The 27,549-nt window shown below is 41.3% G+C and overlaps 1 protein-coding gene across 1 annotated transcript; it reads left to right on the top strand.

Annotated features, from left to right (window-relative positions):
* Window positions 1–313: 313 nt before the first annotated feature.
* On the top strand, window positions 314–27,549 carry LOC308334657 (monofunctional C1-tetrahydrofolate synthase, mitochondrial-like; the record flags this gene model as incomplete). The annotated part of the gene is made up of 6 exons (XM_080791462.1): window positions 314–386; window positions 877–1,069; window positions 9,149–9,231; window positions 9,358–9,502; window positions 22,208–22,305; window positions 27,427–27,549. The coding sequence occupies exons 2-6, from the start codon at window positions 976–978 to the stop codon at window positions 27,547–27,549; spliced, it is 543 nt and encodes a 180-aa protein (XP_080647588.1). The 5' UTR covers window positions 314–386; window positions 877–975.

The raw sequence follows: 27,549 nt of genomic DNA, 5'->3' as shown, positions 1-27,549 counted from the left end.
AGAAGATGGGAACACAGGCACTTAGATGTTCTAAAAAAGAACACCTGACTTTAACCCAATTTGCAACCTTCTTGGACTACTTCTGATTCTCTCTCTGTCTAGCTGCAGCTGCTGCACACTCACACATACTGAGTCCAACATGCAACATTATTATGGGTAATATCCTTCTTGGGAAGCTGCATGCTGACTAGCTCCTGATGAGCTGATTCATACTATGAGTTTCATATTAAATACAGCAGTAGTCGTGCACTATTGAACTTCCATCTGTGGTGATGGACTTGCATGTTTCTTCTGTGTGTTTCTCTAATCCAGACCTGAACCTCGTGGCCGGTGGATCCCATAGCAAACTGAAGAAGCATCTGTTTGGTGTTCCTCAACGTGTTCAAGTAAGATGCCAAAATTTGTAATAACTTGCAGAGAGATTGGGGAGGGAAGCCAGGCGGGGAATGGAATATTTGTCATTGCACGCACTCCTACAGGCTGGGGCCAGAGTGTCATTTTTTTTTTTTATGAGAATTTCTTTCAATCGTAAACCTCACTCAAGCAGGTGAGCCAGTAGGGTGTTGACACTGATGTAGTAGGGTACTACAGCAGTGACAACCCAGAAATGTGTGTGGGGATGAATTTATTGGCATAACTAAAATAAAGACATTTTATATATAATTACATATACATTTTATGTTTCAAAACTCCTTTGTAATAATAATGAAAATAATTGTTGTAGGAAATACAAATGTTTTTTACTCATGTCCCCAAGAAATTGGTCCCAACCCATAGTTTGAGAAACACTGCCGCTAATCCAAATAGCAGCTTCATGTCAACTGGCTTATCAACCTGCCACCTCCGAATATAACAGTTGCCGTGTTGACTCCACAGGGCAGACGCCCAGGCAGAGATTGACCTTGTTGTGTGTCAGACAGCCAATAGTCTTGGGCTTCTAATACTGTGCCATGCAACCACTGGGCTCTGGCCTGCATGGGTGGACGCGATTCAGTGAAGCTGGCGCAAGCTGTGAAGGATCGAGGCCAGCACCCAGCAGCATACACACTGACTTCCAGTTCCTCTAGAGGTGAGAGCACAGTCATTTCATAATGCATTATGGTGAGGCATGTGGCTATTTCTGGCCCCAGTCATCAAGATATATGAGTAGGATGTGGTTAAATAATGTAATGGGACTAAAATTGGCTAATGGGTGGGCAGACCACCCAGTGCTATGGCCTCATCGCATGTATGTGTCATTTGACAAAAAGATGTTCTGGTAATTTGTGTTGTACAATACAGTTGTTCTATTAGTATATTATATTATTTTTAATATACTATACAGGTATATTATACGAATATATACTGTTATTGTATAAAGGTGAAAGTTAATGACATCTCCAGCAAAAAAAATATTACATATTTGGGCCGTATTCTTGACGGCAAGCTGACAGGTGAAAGCATGGCTTTTACCTGTCAGCTTGACAGGTGACAGGTTTTTTGATCACCAACAAATTGGTGATCAAAAAAGTAAATCATATGACAAGATTCATGGGCAGAATTTCCTCTTTTGTTAACAAAAGTGCTCCGAGGACTCTAGTCCAAACTTCCCAAAACAAACTAATTCGACTACTTCTCGGCCTGGGGCCCATGGCCCATCTTTTTGCAACCCATTTCGATAGTCTACCGTAGTTTGGCTCCGGGTAGAAGACGGAGTGAAGCAATTGGGATTGACATTTTCAATTGTAAATGCAGCTTTGCCCTCTATGCCCTCAGTACCCGCATACCTGACTAACTAGCTCACAATAGTGAGCGACACCCACAGCCACAATACTAGAGGGAGCAAGAACAACTTCTCCTTCTACTGCCACCCAAGTGTGGAATTCCCTGACTCCTTCCCTCAAAAAATGCAAATCACTGGCGTCCTTTAAAACAGGCCTGAAAATCCAGCTTTCAGCCTGCCAAAGGGAGAAGAAATGATCGCTTCTCCCTTAGTCAAGTATAACTATTCTTTTCTTTATGAACCTGTTCCTTTTTTTCCCCAAATTTGAATTTAGTTCTTTTTCTTGTCATGATTATGAATTTAATTGACCTGAATGGATATCCTTTTAGACTAAGTGTTAAGTAAGTGTTTGACTGTACTCTGTGCTGTTTACATTTCTGACTAAAGATTCAATCAATCAATCAATCAATCATTCAATAACCATATGTAATTTAATTTTGTTCACAAATTTATGGCAGAAGCAGCCATGCAAGGCTGCTCATCGGAAACGGTTTGTAATATACATATTATAATGGTATATCACTGCCCTGCTTATCTGAAGCTTGAAGATTATGTGCACAACTTGCCTGTTTGTCAAAGCTAGCTGCTGTATGTCATAGCCAGATTAAGCTCCTTGCTTGTTTGTCTATAGTAAACCTCTTGGTTTATGATTAGTTTCAAATAGCACTGGCCTGTGATGCTAATTGTACGGGACCTGTTGACAGATATTAACACACACTGCAATATACAGAGTGCTGTCAGAATGTTCTGGTCAAGAGGCCAAGCCATTGGGCTTGTGTCACCTCAAGTGGCAAGTTCATAGCGGGAGATCAACGTTATCTGTGCTCTTCCAAAACGGGAGATTGGATATTACATACTGATTTAAGATCTAACACAAAACCTTCTGAGGCGTGTTTAGACCTTTAAAAAGATAGGCACATGAATTATACACTTGAATGTGTGTTTAGTGTGTGTTGAATGTGTTTTTTATTGAAAAGACATTTTAATTACACCTTGTTTAGTTCAAATTATAGCTCACAGTATATCGTGCAATATATTGTAAACAGCCTGTGCTGTAGACTAGATAACTGGTTCCTACAAGCTGTAGATGTAATTCCTAATTTCTTAGATTGTTCTTTGATTTCTTTATGAAATTACTGAAAACATGAATTGAATTATTTTTTTTAAAGTTCATGAATAACCTTTTTGGGGTGTTTTTTTTTTTTTTTAAATAATAATAATTAAAAACAAAATATAGGAAAAAAATATAAAAATGTGTCCGCGGCCCACAAATGGGTCCCGACCCAGTGTTTGGGAAACGGTGTACTAGAGGGTCTCATCTCCCTCCCTCAGTGGCCAGCATCCGTTACCATGACTCAGCTGTTCTACCTACATTACCTGATGACCTCCATAAGGGGACTTCCACAATGATGGTGATATGTTCTATCTAATCTTCCCAGACAGAATATTTGTTAGACCATTACAGTATAATTTGATTTAAATGAGCAGCATGCTGGGATGGCTCTGGTTAGTTGAGGGAAATGGAACAAAGTTAACCACATGTCATGAACCGTAGCCTTCAATTCGGGTGCAAACATTTGGCAAAAGTCGGAAAAAGCACTTCTATAGCAGATTTGGTGTAGTGGGAGAAAGGGGGTGGGGGTCTTCTATAGACCCCTGGCGGACGCTGGTTAACTACTGTAAGTATATAAGGTGGTTAAATTAAGGGTGTTTAGAAACATAAGCTCCATGTTACACCTACATACAGAGTAACTCCTTGACCCGAGTAGAAAAGACCAGTGCATTGTTGCGTTTTTGCACATTACTGGTAATAGAATTGCCTACAGTGAGCGGTTGTAGAACCACAGTAGTGATCTCTGTGTTGTCTTGTGACCCGTGGCCCGTGGGCCTGCAGTTTGGGTGCATTCAGGTCAGGAAAACAAACCTAATCTCAGATGGGTGTGGGTAGATTACACTGGAAAAAATATCTTCAAAGTTCCTGACATCGTTGGCTCATGTAGAATACTGTAGTTTACCTCTGCCAACAGACCAGAGTTGGACGGGGTGGGTTATTGTTTATACCCTGTATTTGTTTGTCTGTCTGTTAGTGTTAGCAATGGAAAAACGTTTGGGTCGAAAAGATCACGGTCATGGTCAAAATTGGGTGTGTTCTCATGAAACCTGGTGGGAATGATCAGTAGAATCTCAAAGAGATGATTAATGTTTGGTCCAGATAGGTCAAAGGTCACGGCTGCAAATGAGATCAAATTGTTTTAAACGTAGGTTAGGTTAGGTTACATGTCTGTCTAGATTAATTACTCATTTTCATCATGCCAGCCAATTGCAATGGCAATTCTAGCGTGTGCGTGATCTCTTTCTTGGTTGTTATGGAGACCAATCGCCGTATTTGAATCCATGTGGGGGGAGCTCAGTTAGATCAGATGCCCTCACTCTGTTATAAAGCAGGATTAAACAAGTTTTAGCCGATTTCATCTAAATTCTGCTTAGTTCTTTCCTAATAAGGTTATTCAAAAGCATTTGACCAACGTCCACTGCTCCTCACATTGTTTAATTTGGATTTGGATGAAGCAATTATGAATGATTGAATTTAGGGTATCCGCGTGACATCATCATACCCGGAAGTTATGCGGGAACGCTACTGAGTGGCAAAAGATTACTTTCTGGCCTTGACAATCCATACATCCAAACATCTGACACCATTTTACGTATTAAACGCCCTGTCCAAATAAATGCTGTCATTGGCTGCAGACTATTAATCTAGAGAAACTCTGGCCTAAGAGATCACTGAACTTGCTAGCCTGATCTCCCCTGGTAGGTCTTTCCAAAGTCTAGGGTCGGTCGTTATTTGTGTTCACTGTTCATTCTGGACTTTGGAATGACCAGAATGGATCTTCTGGGGAATCACAGACCACGCTCCTGCTCATATGGGGTTAAGAATTAGTCGTGTAGGAAGGGGCCAGCCCAGGGGTGTCCAACTCAATCTGTGTCAGGGGTCTGATTGGGCAAAATTCTATAAAACGTTCTTGCACACTGCCTTCATGCATGCGTGAGCTGAATTTAGAAGATTTAGATAATAAAAGCAGATGCTATTTAACTGTTTTGGTAGCTCCACTATTTCCATTAGTAAATCATTCAAATTTAACATTAGCAGACAAACAAAACAAATTGTAAATGTAGAGTTATTTGAGATAGTTGCTTATATCTCCCAATCCTTTAAGTTTAAACTACATTGGATGCTTGAACAAACGTAGAACGAAAAGTAGAGTCTGTATCCACACACTGGATCATTATACTACGGATACTATTGGATAACCACCACCAAGGCGATGTTTTTCAAGAACGCAATCGTTCTTTAGTGAAAAGCTTTTATGAAACTCCCCTTTCAGACATAACTTTATCCATGTTAACTTGGAATTATTCCCATATCCATAGTTCTAGAAAGACATGTTTGAGTGTTTGACTGAGAATGCAACACTTTATACTATTTGGCCTGTCATATGATGAGTCATCCATACCCAAATATAGAGTTACATGTCAGCCATGTCCAAATATGGAACCCATGATGGGAGACTTGTCTGTCTGACAACCTGTCCTGAAACATAATGAGTAACCAAGGCAACCGTCAAAGCCTTTTGTGCTAAGGACCTGCATGTCCTCTCAATTAAAAACGTGGGGTGCTAAGGACGTGTATAGGCGTCTTTAGGTCCTTTTTAATGATATAAAACTGGATCGCTGTAATCCATTTTGCAGCTCCAGCTCCTGGACTGTTTTGCACATGCTTACATCATTCACTTCCTTGTTTACGGGCCGACAAAACTTCTCTATTATCTCTGAATCTACGTCGCTGTCCATGGTTTTGATCAGAACGTTCTGTTCTGTCCTCATTTCTGACTTACCCAAGCATCTCGTTTGGAATGTAAACGCTTCTAAAGAGTGACGAGACTTGACAGCGCGAGCTAGTAATGGAAGGTTATACCGGTTGTGATGTAATGTAATGAATGAATTGCATTTTTATAGCGCTTTTCCAAGTGCTCAAAGCGCTTTACAATGGTTCATTCATTCATACATTGGGGGGTAATGGAAGGCAGGGCTTTTCAGAGTAAAATCTGCCCATCTGCTTGGCACTCCAGCACCTTTATTTTGACAAACTCTGGCGTGTTAATAGGTGTTATTGAATTTTTACACGTTGTAATACTTGTGCCAATGTGCCCTTTATTATAGTGAAGTGCTCCCGAGATGCAGGGCTTCAGGTCAGGAAAACAAACCTAATCTCAGATGGGTGCGGGTAGATTACACTGGAAAAAATATCTTCAAAGTTCAGTCTGCATATATATATGGACATGCCTAATGTCACAATTCTGACATCATAGCTGACTAACATCATAGCAGTGGTTTCTGTTAAATGGCATATAGGGAGTATTGGGTCTGGCAATTCTGGGGATACCTAAATATTCAGGAGGACCCAACTCTGAGGGTGTGGGGGGGAAAAAAACATCAGCTGGTTTGAGTTAGTGAGTTTGGGATGTTGTGACTTTGATTAACTGATCCTGCACGCTGTTTTTAGCCTGGAGGAGAGTCCTTAAAAGTGAATGTCTCAGTGAGTAGTAAACTCTATTAAATCTTTTGCTTGACTGATGCTTAAGTTGAAGTTGAAGCCATTTGACTAGATTTTTTTTCCACCAGCCTAAGTCAGATATACTAATGAATTAAAAGCTGGTATGTCTTTTACATCTGTTTGTTTATGATTCACAGTCCCTTAACACATTTGTCTTTGATTTACGTGAGAGAAACCTTTTAAAGTAATGACATGATTCCATTTGGCCATCTTGAAGAGGTGTAAATCTCCTACAAGGAGGGTAGCTACTGGCACGTAAGTTGGGACTTGATCGCCCCGGCTGGGTCACCTGAGTGAGGGGTATGATGTTGCGAGACCCGAAAACCCAGATGACCGTGGGATACATCACTGAGGATACGTCCCAGGTGCATCCGTGTGATGGACAAACCACATTTCTCCTTTCTATACCTTCCACCTTATTCTCCTTTCCTGAATCCTATTGAGGAGTTCTTTTCAGCTTGGAGGTGGAAGGTGTATATGAACGGAACCCACAGAGCCGGGTCACATTGCTCCAGGCCATGGAGGAGGCTTGTGGCGACGTGAGTGTTGAGGCCTGTCAGGGCTTCATGCGCCACTCAAGGCGTTTATACCAACGCTTCATGGACAGGGAGAACATGGCCTGTGTTGTGGATGAGGCCCTCTGGCCAGATAGGATAGGCATGATGTCTAACTCTTGTTTTGTGATAGCGGGGTTACAGTAATCTAAAAAAATAAAATAAAATAATATATAAAATAAATATAACTTTTTTTTGACTGCATATTTGTGTGAGATATGAGATGAGATGAGATGAGATGAGATATACTTTATTAATCCCCGAGGGGAAATGGAAGCGTTACAACAGCATAATGTGACACATAAAAAGCTAAAACAACTGGACTGACAGAAGAACACAAAACAGACACAAATGGACATAACCACACAAGACCAGGACCACCAAGGACCATATGCCATTTGGGGGGAGGCAGTGCTTATGCATTCGCATTGTATAGTCTGATAGCAGTTGGCATGAAAGAGAGTCTGTATCGTTCCGTGTGTGAGTGTGAGCCTACGGCTGAAATTGCTCATCCTATGCTGTTTCATGTTTGAAAAAAGTACGTCTAAATGGGGAAATGGCTCATTCTCCAGAGTCATTGTCATTCATATGGTGTGTTCTATTTATATGATTGTGTTTCCCATTTTGCACTTCAGTATGCTTGGTTGTGTGTACTCAATGAAACGTATGTGTGTGTCATTCGAAAACATGGCTGTGTGTAACAAATGAAAACACAAAAGTTCCATTTTGGGAACAGTTAAGAAATTTGATGGCAAAGAGTCAGTGTCAGGGTTTAGCATTTTGTGTGTGAGATTTTCAGTTTTGTGTGTGCGGTTTTGATAAAGCCACTATTGTTTTGAAAAACGTGTTAACAATCTGTAATAAAGGGATGATATCATGGTTTCTATTAGCAGCAAGAAACTTAAATATAATAATATTTGGCATAGAGTTGCAATACCAACCCTTGACAGCCCATTCATTGAAACCGAAAAGTACTATCTGATAAACTCACCAACATTGCAGCAACATATGGACGGCTCATTATTCCGTTTGTCCGACTCGCGAATTACTAACCCCATCCCTAACCAGTGGTGAAAAAATAACTCAAATGTTTTACTTAAGTTAAAGTATCAATGCTGCAATAAATACTCTGTTACAAGTAAAAGTCCAGAATTCAACATTTACTTGAGTAAAAGTACAAATGTATATAGGGCTGAAGTGGTTTTTTAATAATACTCAAAATCTACAAAGTAACTAGTAACTAAAGTTTTACATTTTTTGTAGTGGAGTAAAAGTACAATATTTGCATCTAAGATGTAGTGGAGTAGAAGTAAAAGTATTGGGAATTGGAAATACTCAAGTAAAGTACAAATACCTCAAAATTGTACTTAAGTACAGTACTTAAGTAAATGTACTTATATTTACTTTCCACCACTAACCCTAACCGCACGTGAAGCCACATAGTCGGACTAATGTGATGTCGGAGTCCCCATCGCTGCAATGTTGGTGAGTGTAAAGTTGTTTAATACAATCAGATAGGACTTTTCGGTTTCAATGAATGGGCTGTGGTGAAGGGTTGGTATTGCAACTGCAGATGTCATTCAGCATTATAGCATCTAAGTTGCTTGCGGCTAGGTTCCTATCCGTATCTGTTGTAGGGCTAATTCCATGTGCAGCCAGCAGACCTAAATCTGGGTACTGGGTAGTTTTCTGTCTCTCGGAAATGCCCCTGAAATTGTGTTGAAAAGTTTACCCCAGTTAAGTCACTACTGGGATAAAATCTACAAATGTGGAAACTGCAGCATTTTCTTAATGGTTTTAGACATTACCCTTGTTGGCTGTGATATTGTCCTTGTTCACTGTATTTATGACTAAAATGACTTCAGAAAATATGAGGTTGAGACTGATTATGCCAGATTGCCATGAAATGCATCATGGGGGATCGTAGGAACACCAATAAAGATAATATACTGCTTGGGGACTAAAGTAAGATAAGATATACTTTAAGTCCCCTGTAGGGCACAGAGAGGAACAGGACTTTGTCAATGTCAATATGTACTTTGTTTCTGTTGAATATGTCAGTCCCTTTTTAAGGTGTGCAATAATCCCCATAAACAATGTGATGATTTATTTTTCACAGTGGACCCCAGGAAGAGTAGCTGGCAATTTGGTGGCAGCTGATGGGGATTCAAATTAATAAAGAAAAAAGCTGCATCTGATAGACTATGCCTTTCCCAGATACCCATATTGGAGAAGATCAGGACGGTGCTGATGACATTGAGCTGTCCACAGAGGCTAAGATGGATGACTACAACCAGCAGGTGAGATCACTGCCACTGCACGGATGAGTCATGCTGATTAGCATTTGTTTTTCACATTCATTCTCTCTCTTTCTCTTTCCTTCACAGACAAAAGTCATTGAGTTTTTTGTTGTGCTATACACACAGAGCTATGGTCAACTGCCTGTCTGCATGGTCAAGACACACCTGTCCGTCACTGCCCACATGCCGGACAAGAAGGGGGTGCCCTTCAGGGATGTTCGTGCTAGCATCGGGACTGGCTTCATCTACCCACTAGTGGGCATGGACTATGGTGAGTGGTTAACAATAACAACAGTTCCTAAGCAGTGTGATTACTGATTAGGGTGTCATGAAGGCATTTAACGATATATTGATTTAAATCTATATGAATCCCGACGATATGAATCAATTTAATGAAATAAAAAAATCGATAAAAACAGGGGGGGGGGGGGGTTAGGGGGGCTAGTGAATGATGGTGTGTGTGATATGAAATGTGAGCTTTAATCATATTCCATCATATTCAAGTGTTTTGGAGAGCACTTTCAGCAGTGGAGTAGAGCACTGCAGAGGGGAGGTCATGGTCATTGATGCTCATTAATACATCAAGGAAGGCAATTATGTTTCTGCACTGTCAAATAGGTCTACATCTTTCCTAAGATGCCATCAAAGAAAGCTTTTTCTTACATGTTAACTCAAGCTAGGTTCTAAACAAGAAAGCATGTTTACAGTTGGGGAATACATCATATATCAATATCGATACATGCCTAGTGTCATGCCTAACAACATTACAGAAGTACATTAGTAGTACAAGCATTACGTCTTCTGTGCTGTTGTTATCTATTCATTAAAATTGGCTTAAGGGAGCACGGGCCGGCGAACGGGTGGGCAGGCGGACTTCTGACAACACGCTCATGGCATCAGCCTCAGCCATGACCATATAGACTTTCAAATGCGGCCAAAATGAGGAGTGTGCTGCCTAACCTCAATGGGTCATCGTCATGGCATCAGGCACAAACAAATAAGTGAGCTCCTGGGCTGTACATACAGTATGTGCATAGACACATTGAGTGTGGTGTTAATTTAAACAACCTCTCCTGTGCTGTGCTGTGCTGTGCTCTGTTTTGACCCTGTCCAGCTGTGGCTCCAGGGATGCTGTCCCTCTAATCGTATCCCCGGCGCCAGAAATGCCTGGAATTTCTGTTAAGTGTGTGTGTGTGTGTGTGTGTGTGTGTGTGTGTGTGTGTGTGTGTGCGTGTGCGTGTGTGTGTCTGTCTGCACGGTAAATTTACTGACGAATGACCTTGAGTAAGTAAGTATTGGCTGCAGAGTAGGCTGTAGATATGAATGAAGCTTTGATTGATTTACTTGATTTATTGATTGATTGATGGCTGATTGATTGATTGAATACTTTATTAACATGCTTTTTAACAGTACAGGTAGTACAGTCAAATGTTATGCTAAAGGCATAACACAAAATGCCCCAGGGGTTTGTTTCCATCTCTCCATTTTGGTCCATTATACTCAATTCATCAGTAATACGGCACTTAACAAGATGTATAAGATGATACAATACAAATATAATATACTACTATACTTGCGACCTGTTGTGTTTTCTGACTGTTGCGTTTGAAACAAGTAACACTTATTAGCTTAATTCAAACCTAAAGTAAGAAAATAAACCTTCTTTTTGGTGTAAAATATGATTTCTTATAGTAGTTGTTATCGTTGTATCGTGTCTTGTCTTTGCAACTCAGCAATAATTCAACAATAAAACCGATATTCTGAGTTTGAGCTACTGTTGGCAGCAGCCACTAATGGGGATCCAAATAACCCTGCCATTGGGTTAGGCAGAGCTTGAGTGGACTACATGGAGCCGCTTGGTTAAAAGTGGGCTGGGCAGGAAGGAAGCAACTTCCTGAGTGTGCTGGGCCCCTGCCGTTTCACCAGCATGCCCCCGAGGGGTGTATTTTGATAGGCTAAAGCCGAGGTGTCACACCCTGGGCATGCTGGGCAGGGGTGGCGGGTGGCGGGTGGCTCAATGTGGCGTCTCTCCAATCTCCCACCTCTGACTTTGATCTACAAAACCACTGGCACATTGACGACCCCTGAACTGTGACTCCTGACCCAAGGGAATTGCTTGGTGGTTCTCAGTTCTTTGTCTGCCCGTCTTGTCTGTAGATAGGATTTTTAAACATATTGGACGGAACAATTATCGGCTTGATCTGATGAATCTTAGTTGAACCTGATGCTGTGTTCCATACGTCTTGATACATTACATATCGAATTTAGAGGTATTACACCTCTTGGTACCACAGCACCTCAAAGGCCCTTAAAACAAGGCTCCAGACTTCCCAAAACAAACTGGTCAGGCTACTACTTGGCCTCACTCCCCGAACCCAGCAAACCCCTGCCCATTTTGACTGTCTGGAATGGCTCAGGGTTGATGACAGAGTACAGTATCTTGCAATGGGTCTGGTCCACAAGATTCACTACACCACCAAGATACCCATGTACCTGTCTAAATACTGCCTTAATGCAGGCCCGGCGCCAGAGGGTGCCCAGCACCCTCCGTTCCAAATTCTGCACCCTCACTTTTATGTACATACAGCATAGTTTTACTATATAAAAATTAGCCATTTTCAAATGCCCCCTCAGTCATTTCATCCTGGAGCCGAGCCTGCCTTAATGTCAACGAAGTTCACACCCACAACACCAGAGGGAGTTCAACAAACCATGTGCAACCCAGATTCAGTACAAACAAGGGACTAAATTGATTTAGCTCCTATGCCACCACAATGTGGAACGCCCTACCAACAGGCCATTAAGACATCCTCTTGACTCCTTCAAAACCGCTCTCAAAGGGCACCTACGGATGGCTGCAATTCGAACCTGGAACTCGTAAAATCTGAATCCCCCACCCCCTTTCCCCCTTACTGTATATGTTTCTTTTCCCTTTTTACCTCCTTACATGATTTCCATATATTCCATATATTTGTACGTCTCTAAATGTTCTGATGAATTGAAACCTGTTGTAAACAAGTGTAAAGCTTTATCAGTGTGTCGTCCACAGTAAGAGTCACACATCCTGAGGCAGTGGGAAATGCGTGTATGAACGGAGGAGTAGTAGCAGATTGAAGTGGGGAGTGTAGGGAATCAGGAAGGGGCCTATGACATTCTACAGATATGTGAGGGAGGGGTCACATTCAGAACAATAGGTCTCTGTAGAATTCACATCCCGTAAAGGCTGCCTCTATCCAACCATAAACCCCTGAATAGATCAGATTTATAGAAACTCTCCTCCTGGCAAGCTATTCCACAAGACCACAAGTTGTACATTAACTGAGGTACTCCAGTTATAGCTGAAGAAAGGTAACCTTGATGTGTGACTCTGGTGGAAGTTCCGTTTTTGATGCTGTGGCCGGCCACTCCCAATGTGTCTGTATCCTTGATATCCGTGTGTCACGGTGATAGCCTGGCTAATAAGCCATACCGAAATTGCCTGTTATTAGCCAGGCTATCGCGGTGAAAGTTGTAGAATGGAAGCATACCCGCTCTCACGTAGGTTAGAGTTCAGGCCTGATCCATGCCGGTCCTAGACCTGTCAGTCAGACAGTTGTCAATTTCCCAACTCCACCCTATGCGTGTGGTTATTCACAGATTCTTCACCATTATCCCTTGACCCAAACTTAGATTTGTTGGGGGATGAGAACATGCTGACTGTCATAATGCCTAACCATTTTCACTGAAGAAACTGACCCCCCTTATAACAATACACTTATACACTGTAACTTATATAATTTCTTGACATATCTTGAATATTTTGTTGAAATATTTAAATAACTGTAGATATTTTCCAATTAAATCTCATCAACAACCAAAAACAACAACCACCGATCATATTGTTGGAGGGTGTTCGAATTATATTCTTGATAGGCTAATAATCAGACAGGACAGAACACTGATGCTCAAACTAAATAGACAGACAGGCAGACAGACTTGTATTGATCCCTGTGGGTAAGCAGTAAGATAAGTAAACTAACCCAGTAGGCTAATCTTCCTTTATTTATTAATTAGTTTAGAAAACCTACAATTCTATTCCACAAGTCACACTAACTGCCAGTCTGCCACTGAGTTAAACACCTGCTAAACTACGGTGATGGAATATCATCCATCAATCTGGAGGGTTACAGCTGGTCAAGAATGTATTGACCAGCTGTAACCCTATTTCAATAAAAAAAAGTTAGATTGATTGCACCTGTGCTCACCAGAGCAGATTTTTGTAATCACAAGCGTTTGTCACAACTATAATCCAATATTGATCACACTAATGGGTCGGTCAGCGTTCATTCAAGGCAAGGCAACAGCACAAGGTTTAAGTTGAGCCTCATGCCTATACATAGTAGCCTGTACGTGTGCATGGGTCTAACATTCGCATCTGAGAGTATTTCTAGTTTGTAGCTCCACTATTTGAGTCGGCCCATCCCTCTGTCTGGCACACACTTTCTCTTACAAGATACCTTGGAAAGCCACTGGCTGGATTGCCATGTGTGCACCTTCATGCTCCCTGGTGGATGAACCCTGCTGATTTGCGTTGTAAAATTAGCATAGTGACAGCTTTTTTGGATTTATTAAGATTAGCCAAATGGTAATCTATGTGGATCCCCCCCGGAGAGATTTTCTTTGTTGATCCAGACACTCTCATCCAGAACAGTACAGATCGAGGATCATTGATGATCAGAATGGGTTGCGTTGTCTCTTTCAAGCTGTTGCAGAGTTTTCCCAGACAATGGTGCATTGTGTTTTGCAATAATGGTGGGAATTTCTTGGCAGAGCAGAGACTTTAGCCATGGAGTGTTCTGTGTTCTTACTGTTCTACAAGCTACAACATGTTCTTAGGCTGAAGAGGGGCGGAACATTGGACTACAACACATCTATTTATTCTCAGCTTGTCTGCACTGACATTTTACCAGTGACACTCATGTAAGCCAGGTTTAGATTTAGGTTGCTTGGCCCCAGGCAGTGTTTAATTTAAACTGTCTAGCATATTGACCATAATTCACAAGGTGGCCATTTTGCTCACGTCATGGGGGTGTGAGGTTTCTCACCCTATGAGTATTCATGAGAAACATTCAGAGAACAGTACTACTAGTGCTATTCCTGAGAGAAGATGGATACTAGCATTGATGTTTTTGTATCCCATTCCCAAAATGGTGATGCCAAGCCACACTGGTGTGCTGTGACACAAGTCCATGTGTGTTTTGGGATTATGTGATAACCACACATTAATATGATGGCAGTGTATACTTACTACAATTTCAAGTTTTTTTGTCACATCACAGATTTTCATTAGCCGTTTTCAGCACAGGATAAACAAGATGGAAAGAAAACAAGGATAACAAGTCAGATATGTCAAATATTCGTGCCAGTGCCAGTGTAGCGGAGCACACCTACAGTCTTATAGTATAGAGTATACACACAAAATGTTAATCCTGTGTCATCAGAACAGCCTGGCAACAAGAGACCAAGAGAGGCTCCGTGCTTGTTCAACAGTCTGATGGTAGCCACTAGCCAGGAGGAAACGGTTCAGATATCTGGTGGTATGGTTTTGAAAATACATTGACTGATCGTGCGGGACTGTGGTAGTGAGTGTCCTGGTGCATTCACTCAACTTTGACTACACAACCCTTCTTGTATATTCCCTCTAGGGGGAGGGAAGCTCACCTCCAGTGCGCTGGGTCGTCCACAGGGTTTACTGGTCTCTGCCTCCTGTAGTCCATGATCAGCTCCTTAGTTTTGTGCCCTGTAGGCACGCATCCACCTGGGTGACGGCAGACTGCTGGTCAAGCGCTGGCGCTTTGGCATGGGGGTCAGATCAACATATGGAATGAATTCTGTACTTGCCATTTGTGGAGAGTGTCTTGAGTGTACAGGGTTTGATGAGGTCAGATCAACATTATGGAATGTCAGATCAGGTCAGCTCCATATATGGAGATCAAAGGGTGGCAGCGGGGGCAGTGTCTTGAGTGCACAGGGTTTAATTTTCAGACCTGTTGAGAACTCTAGCTTTCGCCGGCTGCCGGCGCGGCTTTGCTAATAACTTTGGGCCCGTCTAGAGTTTGAATGGACAGGTATCAGTCAAAAGGGAGATCTAAGGGTTTCTTTTTTCTCATTCAATTTTTATTAGTTTTCTGAACAAGAACATAGCATAGTCATTATACAGTGTACAAAATTGAACTCAAAACATTCACTCTCACGCGCATACTCGTGTGCACCCACGCACGCACGCACGCACGTACGTACACACACACACACACACACACACACACACACACACACACACACACACACACACACACACACACACACACACACACACACACACACACACAGAAACCCCTCCCTCCCCATCCTATTCACAGAATAATCAACCCACAACACATAAATTACAATATCACCGGGTCAGTAAGTCTTTCAGGTCTGATTAATCCTTGCCGATGTGAGATCTAAGGGTTTGATGTCAGATGTAGAGTTGCTGGCCGGCTCCGTATATGCAGATCTAGGTGATGATCCAGTCTTCATGTATGGCTATCCAGGGTTTGATGAAGTCAGAGTCATGATCTCCTTTTTTGGAGACGGCCATATATCGAGGAGTGAGAGACTGACGGCCATATATGGTGGCGTGACGTGTCACGAGCGTGTCACGAGGTGTCATGGACTGACGGCCATATGGAGCCGTGACTGACGGAGTGACGGCTTTTGCAGGTTTTCATAGTAATCTGCGACCTACAGTCGCAAAAAACCTTTTTTGTACAATCAGTAAATACACTGTGCTCACTATACTCTGTCATTCAAACATTAAAATGTTACAAATTCAAATAAATAGCAGATCTACAAGTTCACATGATACGACATGTTGTGAGCTTGTAGACTATTTTCACTATGAATACCGGATTGCTTTGAGATTTTTCTCTTGCCAATTGGTGTGCAATATGGCCTGGGCACAAAACCACTGCATTAGCGATTCCCTGCAAGGCCAAGGGTAATGTGTTACACCATTTGACCCACTGCCCGAGTCATCCATGGCTAATAGCCTAATACACTATACCTGCCGACAGTGCTCTCTTTTATTTAGCACGATCACCATTCGCATCACGCCGACCAGCAACCACATTACCCAGGGAAGTCAGCATCTAGTTTGTTAGCTTTTCCTCGTAAGCAAACGCTCCCTAATTTAGTCCCTTCTTTTATTAGCTGACCTGTTCCTCAGACAGGAAATTGGGTGGTCACTTCCTTCTGTCTCTCGAATGCTCATTTCCACTAACAGGTCTATAAAACTGGCCTTGGGTCAGAGGGAGGGAGGAATGCAAAGAATCTCTCTCTTTAGTGAACATGATTATTCAGTTTTCAACTCGGATGAGACAATCTGGCTAGGCTGTGAGAGAGAGGAAAAAACGCTTTATGAGTCAGTTCTTTCATCAGTCCCACAGCATTCCCTTAATCTATAGCAGCTGGTTTAGTCAGAGGTTTAGTATAATTTGTTTTTAATACAAAAGGACCCTTATTCATAGTGTCATTGTTGCTTCAATAGTTTCGTTTTTTTACCGCTTTAACACTGGCATTGGGCATATACTTATAGGCGTCATTGTAAATAGAACATTTGTCAGATTTACTATTTTCAAAATAATTTAGAGTGAATGTGAGGTTAAGTCACTAAGGAGGGGTTAAAGCAAAGGTGAATGTTTTCCCATTGACTTCGCAGTGCCAACTGGGCCCACAGAAAGTATAGTCCACCTGGGGCGTGCCTATCTAAGGTCTCATATTGACCATTCACGTGATTCTTCTTTCACATGCTCTGCCCTTTTCATCTCCCAAATCTCATTAGCAGATAATTCCCCTGCTCCTCCTCAGAATCACATTTTTCTAGTCAGTTGATTTTTATTTACTCTACAGGATATTCCCTCATGCCTCACCCCGTAAAATGGTTATCAACAACTTAATGGGGTTCTCACATGCTGCATGCACATGCATACACGCGAGTGCGTACATACGTACGTACGTGCGTGCGTGCGTGCGCAAATGCTTTCAGTACACAAATGTGGAGGGATGTGGATGACATCATTTTCCTGCTAGATTAGTTTGGCCCTCTAGGATATTTATATAAATGTATAAAACCGCAACATAATACATGTAAATGCTAACAAAATATTGTACTTAGATGGAACCACTACATAATGATCTTTTCAGGGATTTGCCACCATTACACATTTATTCCTTGAATGAATCAGTTCATTTTCATTATATCTTGTGTCTGTCAGTTGTGGCAAGAAATATTACCTCACTGCAAAGGCAACCTTTCAACCGTGGCCCCCGCCAGGTTAAAATCTCACTGCGATCATGCCTTTTGTTTTGGAAGAGGTTTTAGAACAGAGGAGCCTTTGAATACAGTAAGTCATCACTGCTAAAGTGGAGCCTGTCAACACATTGATCATTGTGAATTCTATAATGGTAACTGTCTGCCTTAGAGTTAAATGAGACTAGATTATAGTAATTTAACATACTGGGGGCTGATCTTATTCTGTGTAATTGTCTTTGGTTTGATACCAAGTCTGGTAGCTTCCATTTCAGGGCCTGCTGTTTGCCCATGCCTGTGAGCAGCTGTGTTGTGGTGAAGGTCTTAATATGTGGCTCCACCGTATATTACCTGCATATGACTTATTATCTGATTATAATTCCACATCATTATCTCAAATCCTGCCTTGTGATTTGCTGTGACTTGTAGTGGCTTGAGTGAAAGATGGACAAAGAGTTCAAACCTGAAGGTAATATTGATTATTTAAGCTTGGAAAACAAAAGCATAATTGGAATACCTTGCTTAAAGATGGAGTGCAATGATTGTTTTCCACCCTAAAACATGATCATCAGGTATTATTATAATATAAGGAGGAAGAACTTTTTCCAAAAAGTGTACAGTATTTGTTAAAATCATGCTTTTATATGGACACGCCCACCAGTTCATTAAGTATGCCTGGTTTGCCTGGTGGGTGGTGATGGGTGGTGATCCACCTGAACTGAAGCCGCACCCACAGCTGTAGTTGTATGATACATGGGAAGGGGTTAGGGGAGGGGCTGATAGTGTGATGTCACTATATTACTGTTTATTTCATTGGCCCGTTTGACTGTCAAGGGTTCAGCCTCCAGGAAGAAACCCTAAATACAAAGTTAATACACCATTGCACATAAAAACGACTCCAGGGTGTCTAATGAATTACTGTCACCTCATAGACATAGACACATGAAAAACTGGAAAAATTCAAAAATTGTGGCACTCTTTAAAGAGACAGCCTGTGATTGATTGACGTTTAGCTTTTAATAAAGCTAATTTGATCACATGTTAAGTGAAATAAGCAGAAGCATTTAGCAGCTAGTGGAACAAATGTAATAACCCCATAGTTAGTGTGCTGATTATGAATGGTGTTGGGTAAAAGATTACATACATTTAATTAGATTTTGTCTTATACAGTACATCAACATTTGCTGGGTGCAAGTCACATTGGTAGCATGCAGTCTTCTGCTGAGTGTGTCTCTGAGATACAGTGTGTGTGTGTGTGTGTGTGTGTGTGTGTGTGTGTGTGTGTGTGTGTGTCCAGCTGTAGCAGCAAAGTACATGACCATACTAAATACGTACATCTTTGGCACATGACTGAAGATTCTCAGGTTAATGTGCGATTGGCAGTGCCTCTCTCTCTGTCTCCCACACACACTCACAGACATGCACGCACGCACGCACGCACATACATGCACGCACGCACGGGGCACACACACACACACACACACACACACACACACACACACACACACACACACACACAGAAACCATGGAGACAGAGAGAGTAGGTCTACTGCTTCAATTCATTGCTAATGAACGGCATTAGTCTTTCAAACAAACACCCCAATTGCTTTAATTGGTTTAGCTCCTGTTTGGCTGTCTGGAGCTTATCTGGCAAACCGCTGGACCGTAAAAATCCTTTGTACAGTATGCTGCCAGTATGCAAAGGAAGTCTGGCCTGGTTGTAGCCTATAGGCTACTAGCCCACGTTTTGGCCAATAACTCTTGAACCTTACATGTAGGTTGTACAATCAAAATATTTTGGATCATGAGTTCATGACTCTCCTTAATAAGGCCATGCCCAACAAAAATGTCACACACCCTGGTATTATTTCCGTCCTAATCTAACAAATGCTCACAAAACAAAAAGGAAAAAGTAAATCGAACAATCCATCCAAGCAAAATCTTAATCCAACAACAAAAATCATACAACAAAAAAAATGTTGTTTTACTTTTTTTTTTACTCAAAATGGAAAATAACGTAACGATAATCCTCGCTGGTACCAAAAGAAAAAATAAACGGTCTCATCGGCTTTTGATGAAATCAGTAAGAAGAATTTATTTGCTTTTGCTATTTTCCACTGAATAGCTTTAAACGAGATATAATTGATAAAATGTGACCATGACCAGGCTCCTTTATCCACGTCAGATAACCAGACCCATCCATCCATCCATCAACCAATCAATCAATCAATCAATCAATCAATCAACACATTAACGTAAACTTTTAACCCCCCAAAACATAAACAAAAACAGAACCGTTGCATCACATACAAAATAGGACAGCTTACACATTAAGGATGGCTTCAGGGCTACTTTAAATCATACTATTTTAAATTACATAATAAAGTAATTCCTTAAAACTTATGTGGCAGGGCTACAACTGTAAACATCAGTAGTAAAATAGTAGGAATTCGGTCTAAACTAGGCTCTTTAGTGAAAAGTCCTGTACTTTCCCTGACCTGAAATTAGTAATTACATTCAAATGTTAATTGAATGCGGCTGTAAATGTTTTATATTGTTAGAGCCCAGTCTTTTACACTTGCTTTTACCGGGTTGAATGAACTCTAACACATAGGACAGCAAACAGACACCTCTAAACTCGCTTAACTTTATTTCTTGAATTTAATTTGCTTTAGTCTTTTTTCTTTTATACATTGATGTTATCCAGTGAGTCACTTTAGAATGTTTATCTCCACCAGCTCCATATCCACCAAGATAACATTTTCGCTCCAGTCGGCAACCAGCGCACCAATCGCCATGAAACCTATAACTGTGTAATCGTAGTTTGTACAATCAAAACATTTCCCTCTGAAATCCTTTAGTGGGGTGTTTTAATTTGGGGGGTTTGTTTTAATTTACAATTAATAAAATTAATTATTTACATTTGCTCGTCCACATATGACGTAGATTCTGATTTGCTCGTCCACATATGACGTAGATTCTCCATTCATTGTCAATGGGAATTTAATGTTTATGTAAGACGAAAATCTACACTATAGCTGAATAAGAAGACGGGGCCAAGCAATAATAACAATCACACCTGTGTGAACTGAGCGGTGCAGGCTGCTCAACAATACCGCTGGCTGGCTGCAGGTATACTTCTAGTGCTCAGTGTTAATGGCCCTTTTAGGCTGCTCAACAGGGGCATTTTAAGTGGCCACTATAGGTCCTTTTCGCTAGAAACAGACTGTATCAAATATGAACGACTGACTATTGTAAACAATACAGAGCCACCTCCAGACAATATCACAGAGAAAGTTTGTTTATTTTGGCCCCATAATGCTTATATGACCTGATTTTAAGATGACCCAATGTTATTCTCATGTTATTATTACTTCCACAAACCAGGGTATGAGCGAGTGACGTCAGGACTTCGGCAGTCTATTATAATCTGCTATCTTAGGAAGCTCAATGAGTAGTAACATCCGGTACATTATCCATGATTTATTTATCTGCATATAGGCTATTGGGATTGGCACACACAGTCATCATTTGCTATATCTATTGATCTGAATGTCCCATAAAATGTGATTATATTATGTGCGCCCATGTAGGCCTACTGCAAAGTCCTGAGAGCTAAATTAAATCAGATTTCTTCTATTTTTACTTTTCTACAACTACAGATGCTTCGGATAATACAATCGACTGTCTAATGTAGAAGAAAGGACTCTCCCGCACACTGTCCTCTTCACTTTATTTAAATAAAAATAATCCACCAAATAATGAATGAATGAACAGAAATCAAACAAGAATATGAAAACAAAAAATCATAACAAAAACACACGAACACAAAGGTAAACAGAAAAACAGCTTGACATAAAATACAACAATACAGCATTTTTCAAGTTAAGTGCAAGGCAAGGCAAAAGCCCCGGAGACCCCCAGCCCGCCAACCAATTGCTATTCACTTGCTATTAAAGTTTAGTTTCTGTACAAAACTCTCATCAGGCTATCTTCTCTTGGAGCTAATAATGTGATGAAAGTCTGATCACCGGAACATTAACTCTGAGAAAACTAGAAAAAATAACATTCATTATTTCTCAGTATGAGTGTGTTTGTTGTGCGTCTGTTGTTAAACATTTTTCTACATTTTTCTACACGTCTTAACAACATTTGAAATGAAAAGTGATACAGCAGCAGCTCATGTATTTATGAGCCACACTCCTGCATGTACGCACAAATGTCCATTACTGGGGCTTATGTAACCTCTGGTATCCTGTTACTAAGCCTCTGCACCCTTGTTGAATGTTTCAAATGCTGCACTGCCCAAAGAAAAACATCTCTTGTGTTTATTAGCCTTCTCTGCTGTTCTTAATTACAGCATGGTGAAATAATCTTACATTTGTCATTTTGAAGGCCCTTTTGATTTATGACCATGGGATTTCATGACATCACCATCTGCAAAAAAGGCCCCTTATGTGTCTCAGTGGCTGCATTTACTGTATGTATGTTGTTTTGTTTTTTACAGCTACACACACTGCATCTGTTTACATTGCTCAAATAAGGTTTGTCTGATTTGAGTCCAGACATGTAAACTGCTGTGAGGGTAAAATCGTAATACTATACCATGCGGCAATATGAGAAATGTATTGTGAAACTATTCTCTAGATCGTCCTCGGACGAGCCCTCCATCGTTGCTTCCAGTCTCCATACATCTGGCCAGCTCGCTGTTGATTTACCTTGTGAAAAAATCACACCTGTGTGAAGTAAGTGGTCCAACTCTGTGTGGGGGTCCCGGGGACAATAAAATCACAATAAAAGCATGGCCACTTCTAAATGTGTTTTTCTAAATTCAGATTAGATGATAAGAATAATGTAATCCCTATCCATCCATGTGATCAAAACTGCATTATAATGACAATGGTAACTTGGGGAATATTTGTTCAGAAAACGTGCTCACGATATTACATTGTTATGTTTTTAGTTTTTACATTCAGCATACTGTGTGAGTGCTGTACGTTTAAAACTCAGTTCCTTAAATGTATTAAATGTACTGCTTACTCCACAATTCGGTGTTCATCAGTGTTCTTCACACCCTGCAGGTGACTGGAGGCCCAGTCCATCTGTTGTTTAGACACACATGCTCCACTTCCTGTTGTCTCAGCGGTCTCCAAGGAGACACCAAAATAACAAGCCTATCCATAGCAAAGCATTCATCTCCCTGGAGGGGGGCTTATTACCGTGTCAGGGTAGAAGCATGTTGGGACATCGAAGCCAATATGTTTTGCATGCTGAAACAAGTAATGCCCAGATTTTGTTATGCTCAAAAGAATGAATAGGGATGTTAATCCATTCATAGACTTGGAGCAACTCAATCATTGTGATTGGTCAGTGTCATCTGGTCTCAACAAACTGAACAAAGTATTTCATTAAAATAAAAAGTTATATGTTCAATGCCACAAATTTCTTACAGAACATAATCTTAAACGTTTTAAAGCCTCTCATACGTCAAACCCCTCTTTTTGTGAAGAGGGGTCCCATCGGGGCGGCCTTTTTGTAAATCTTAAAAGTTGAAGTCGATTCGAAACCCGGCTCCTGCGTGTCGAAGTGTCCTTGAGTAAGTCACTGAATCCCTAACTGCTCCTGAAGAGCAGGTTTGTGCTTTACATAGCTGTCGGTGTGTGAATGTTTGGGGATCTAATGCACAATGTAAAGAACTTTGAAGAAAGGCACTATAATATGAATGCACTATTTATCATTTATATACCATTTACAAAAAGGATTAGTAATTATATTCACTCTACATTATATTATATATAAATCGTGAGCCCCACAGCAGATGCACACATCCAAATGCTCAACCCTAACTTTCTCTATCTGTTTATATGTTCTCTCTCTCTATCTCTCTCTCTCTCTCTCTCTCTCTCTCTCTCTCTCTGTGGAGGGATCGCTGTTGAGGAAGCAGGCCCAGGGGTTGGCCCCCTGGCAGCAGCCCAAGTTGTCAACATCTGTCATTAATGGTTGCTACATGGAGCTGGCGTACAAGTGTGCACATGTGTGTACTGTGTTGTGTACCTGTCATAGCTGCCATTCCACACCTGCTACGTAGGTCTGTTATTCTGTGTTAACCAGGCCGGCACTCTCTCTTTAACTACAGTTTGTGCTGCTTACTGTCAGTGCCACAGGAATGCACTCATTCATACAGTGAGGCACTAATTGCATAGTTATGTATTTGTGTGTGTGTGTGTGTGTGTGTGTGTGTGTGTGTGTGTGTGTGTGTGTGTGTGTGTGTGTGTGTGTGTGTGTGTGTGTGTGTGTGTGTGTGTGTGTGTGTGTGTGTGTGTGTGTGTGTGTGTGTGTGTGTGTCGTTGTGTGACAGCGAACAGTGAACCTTTTGTTTTGATGACAGATTTGTTGATATGGTATTTGGGAGACTTTGTCATTGCTATGCAAGGCACTGGAAAATCCCTACCTTGTAGTGCCTCTGACCTGCAATAGCTTCAGCTTCTTTAAAGCCCTATCTGATCTGTTAACACTCATAATGGCATGACTAATTTCAGTACCAAGGACAGGTCCCCTTCTAGCTATATCTTTGCAGGTTGAACATTGTACTGTAGTACTAGTAAGAATAACTTGTGAACTTTGTTTACCTTCTCTATCAATAGCAAATGTCTAGTTGTAAAAGGGGACATTACAATACCGTATGAAGGGATTAAATCCAATAACTCATCACCTATAACATACAGTATAGGCCTACCTCATTTGATGTGCTCTGTATTAAAAAATAAATTTCAGCCAATTAATTAATGTTTCATGCATGAGAAATTTAAGAGATCTACGAGATGTCAGACAGCTCCTGCTGTACATGAGTCATTTTTGTTGCAGGACACTGATATCCATACCAGACATGAGCCCCAGGGCCAGGTATAGGCCCACATTCTTCAACTTCCCTCTGTCTCAGTCTCAAACATACCAGTGTTCACTATCCGTTTCCTCTTAAAATTATTCTAACCCAGTACGAAGTCCAGCACAAATGTCCCACAAAGTTTAGATATGGACCAGCCAGTTATTTATATGTAGCTTGTTTGTCGAGCTACATGCAAGCTATCCCTCAGGTAAACGTTAGATAGGTAGATATCTGAAAAAGGTAGCTCGCTATTTTCAATATCTATGGTCAAGTTCAAAACTAAACTGGCATCTCCTATCCTATCCCATAGCCTATCCTGTCCTATGGATGAACTCCATTATGCTGATCCAGAATCAGCCTTTAAAGACTTTATTGGTGAGACACTTGCTCCAAACAAAAATATAGAGGAGGATAATTAGAGATACATATTAACTGAAACTGAAAGAGTAAAAATAAACCTTTTGTAGTCACTACCTAAGGGATAAAAGAGGAAATAAATTAGGTGTGCTTCCAGCTAATCTTGCAAACGCTGGGCTGAATAGGATGAATATTCTTTACATAATCTCAGACCCAGCTTCCCTCCGAACCAAGGTTCAAGGTTGTCTTTATTTGTCTCCCTTGGGAGAAATTTGACTTGGAGACAGAGTCACAGCTGCATACAAATAACACGTTCACATACGAAAAGGAAAAACACCATGAAACACCCACACAAAACAGAGATATCGCACACATTCCCTTGATAAAGTGCAACTAGTCAAAAAAGTGCTTTTGGCAATCCCTGAATCTCTGAGCCAGTAAAGTGCATTCGGCAATCTCTGATTGAGCATTTTGATTGACAGGGGAACAAAAGAGTGTTTAAATCTATTATACACACACTGTGGAGTTCTATACCTCCTACCGGATGGCATTAGCTCGTACTCTCGGTACAATACATGCAAGGGGTCAGATACAAAACACTGATCTATCTTGCGCAAATATGGAGTTCCACACTGACGTCAATATCAATATGAAGTCAGAGATGGTCTGGTGGAATAGTTTGCACTCTCCTGAATCTCTCTATTTTCTCAACGTTTTATACAGATATCAATCGATTTTGTTACATTTGATGATTGGAACGTTCAAAGTTTTATCAAAGTGGTACCCTGTTTAGTCTAGTGTCCAATCTGCCTCACAAACATGCAGGCTTCCCCCACTTTCGTTCTAACTGTGTGTGTGTGTGTGTGTGTGTGTGTGTGTGTGTGTGTGTGTGTGGCGCACGCAGTATGTGTCTTCCTTTGTTCCTTTTACAAACCCTTAAGTGATTTCCTCTTCCTCTGATGATGCTGTTGAGCAGCTTTCACTTTAATGAGAATGCCCTTGCACCCTATCTCCCCTGCTGCCCCCCCTCTTCCACCTCATCATCGTTTTAGATGTCATCAGCAGTTCTTACAGGCAGGCAGTTCTTACAGGTTGTGCGCTCAGGGACTTGCCTTAAGTACACGCCCCTCACTCAATCCATACATTATCTATGAGGTTTGCTGTCACAGTGTCTGTTGGCCAGATGTTGGCCAGATGCATGTAAATTACATCACAACAATGCATTGCTATTGGAGTCGCATGTTGTCATATGTTATTTTTCTCTTTGACTAATAATGTGGTATGGTGGTGAAAGGCAATGGGCCCAGCCAGCCCATAAAGAATTGGAGATTGAGTTGCATAGACACTGAAACAGCACGATTCCAGCTTTTTATAAGCAATCACTCTCCCCTTGCATTATTATTCTTTATTGAGACTGTGTCAAAGGTGCCATGGACATGGGAAAGATGTCACCAAGGTAATATGTGATATAGGGGGACTTGCAGAGGTGTTACCATAATGACACAAGACTGAGTCATACTTCTATGCATGCGCGATGGAGAGTGAATCTTGCAGTCTGTTCAGGAATATAATCTGAGGTGTAGGAATTAGGATGACAGGTTAGTTCTTCACTCCCTCATTGGAATACTGTTATATATTTACATTGATCACAGCTGAGTAGCACAATGTGTGCAATACTGAACGCTGTTTCATTCGGGAGTACATCAGAGGGCTTAGTACACATCCTCAACTCATTGAACATGTTGAATGAGCCTCAACTCACTGAACAGGGGTTTCTTCAAAGCGGACCCATATTATATTAACTCTTAAGTGCATTAGGCAGTCTTCTTGCTGTGCGTCATTCAAGTTAGATGGACTTGAATGTTAACATGGAAGCTCTGCTCTGTGGGGCCTGGAAATAACATTAAACTCTGATGAGTGGTGTACCCTGACAGTGACAGTGTGCATATTGCATAATGTTACAGGAGCTTGGTTATAAGAGTGATGGGAAGAGTTCATTGCGAACCAGTCCAATAGTAAATTGACTATAAATTAAGTGATCCAGCATCCATCCATCCATCTCCATTGCTTATCCGTAGTCGGGTCGAAGGGGCAACAGCTCCAACAGAAAGCTTCAGACTTCCCTCTCCAGAGCAACATTAGTGACTTCCTCCTGGGGGATCCCGCGATGTTCCAAGGCCAGTGAGTCGATGTGTTTCCTCAAACTGCGCCTTGGTCTGCCCCGGGGTCTCCTCCCAGTGGGACGTGCTTCGAGGACCTCCCTAGGGAGACGCCTGAGAGGCATCCTAACCAGATGCCCAAACCACTTAAGTTGGCTCCTTTCCAGGCGAAGAAGCAGCGTCTCTACTCCGAGTCTCTCTCATGTGACTGAATTTCTCATCCTATCTCTAAGGGAGATGCTAGCCTCCCGTTGAAGAAAACTAATTTTGACCGCTTGTATTCTCGAAATTAAGTGATGGTCTGACATTATTGACTCCAATGAATGCCAATCACAGGCTTTATGTGGAATATAATTATGGTGTTTATCATCTTGCCTTTACACCATAATGAATAAGTACAGTATGTTAATGGTAAAAAGTAGACCTTTAGAGCATCAACCATTATTTGTGTTCACATACAGTAGCTGTACGTGGCAAGGCAGACAAGCAGTGTGCGGGAAAAAGACAAGACCTCAGAGTACTCTCCGGACCAGACACCCAAAGAGCTGGGACATTTCCAGGGGTGCTCCGCCCCCAACCGATCTTGA

Source organism: Protomyctophum bolini (assembly GCF_963924005.1).
Source record: "Protomyctophum bolini genome assembly, chromosome: 19".
Taxonomy (NCBI): domain Eukaryota; kingdom Metazoa; phylum Chordata; class Actinopteri; order Myctophiformes; family Myctophidae; genus Protomyctophum; species Protomyctophum bolini.
The sequence above is the reverse complement of the archived record's forward strand: the minus strand, read 5'-3'. Positions and strand labels throughout refer to the sequence as shown.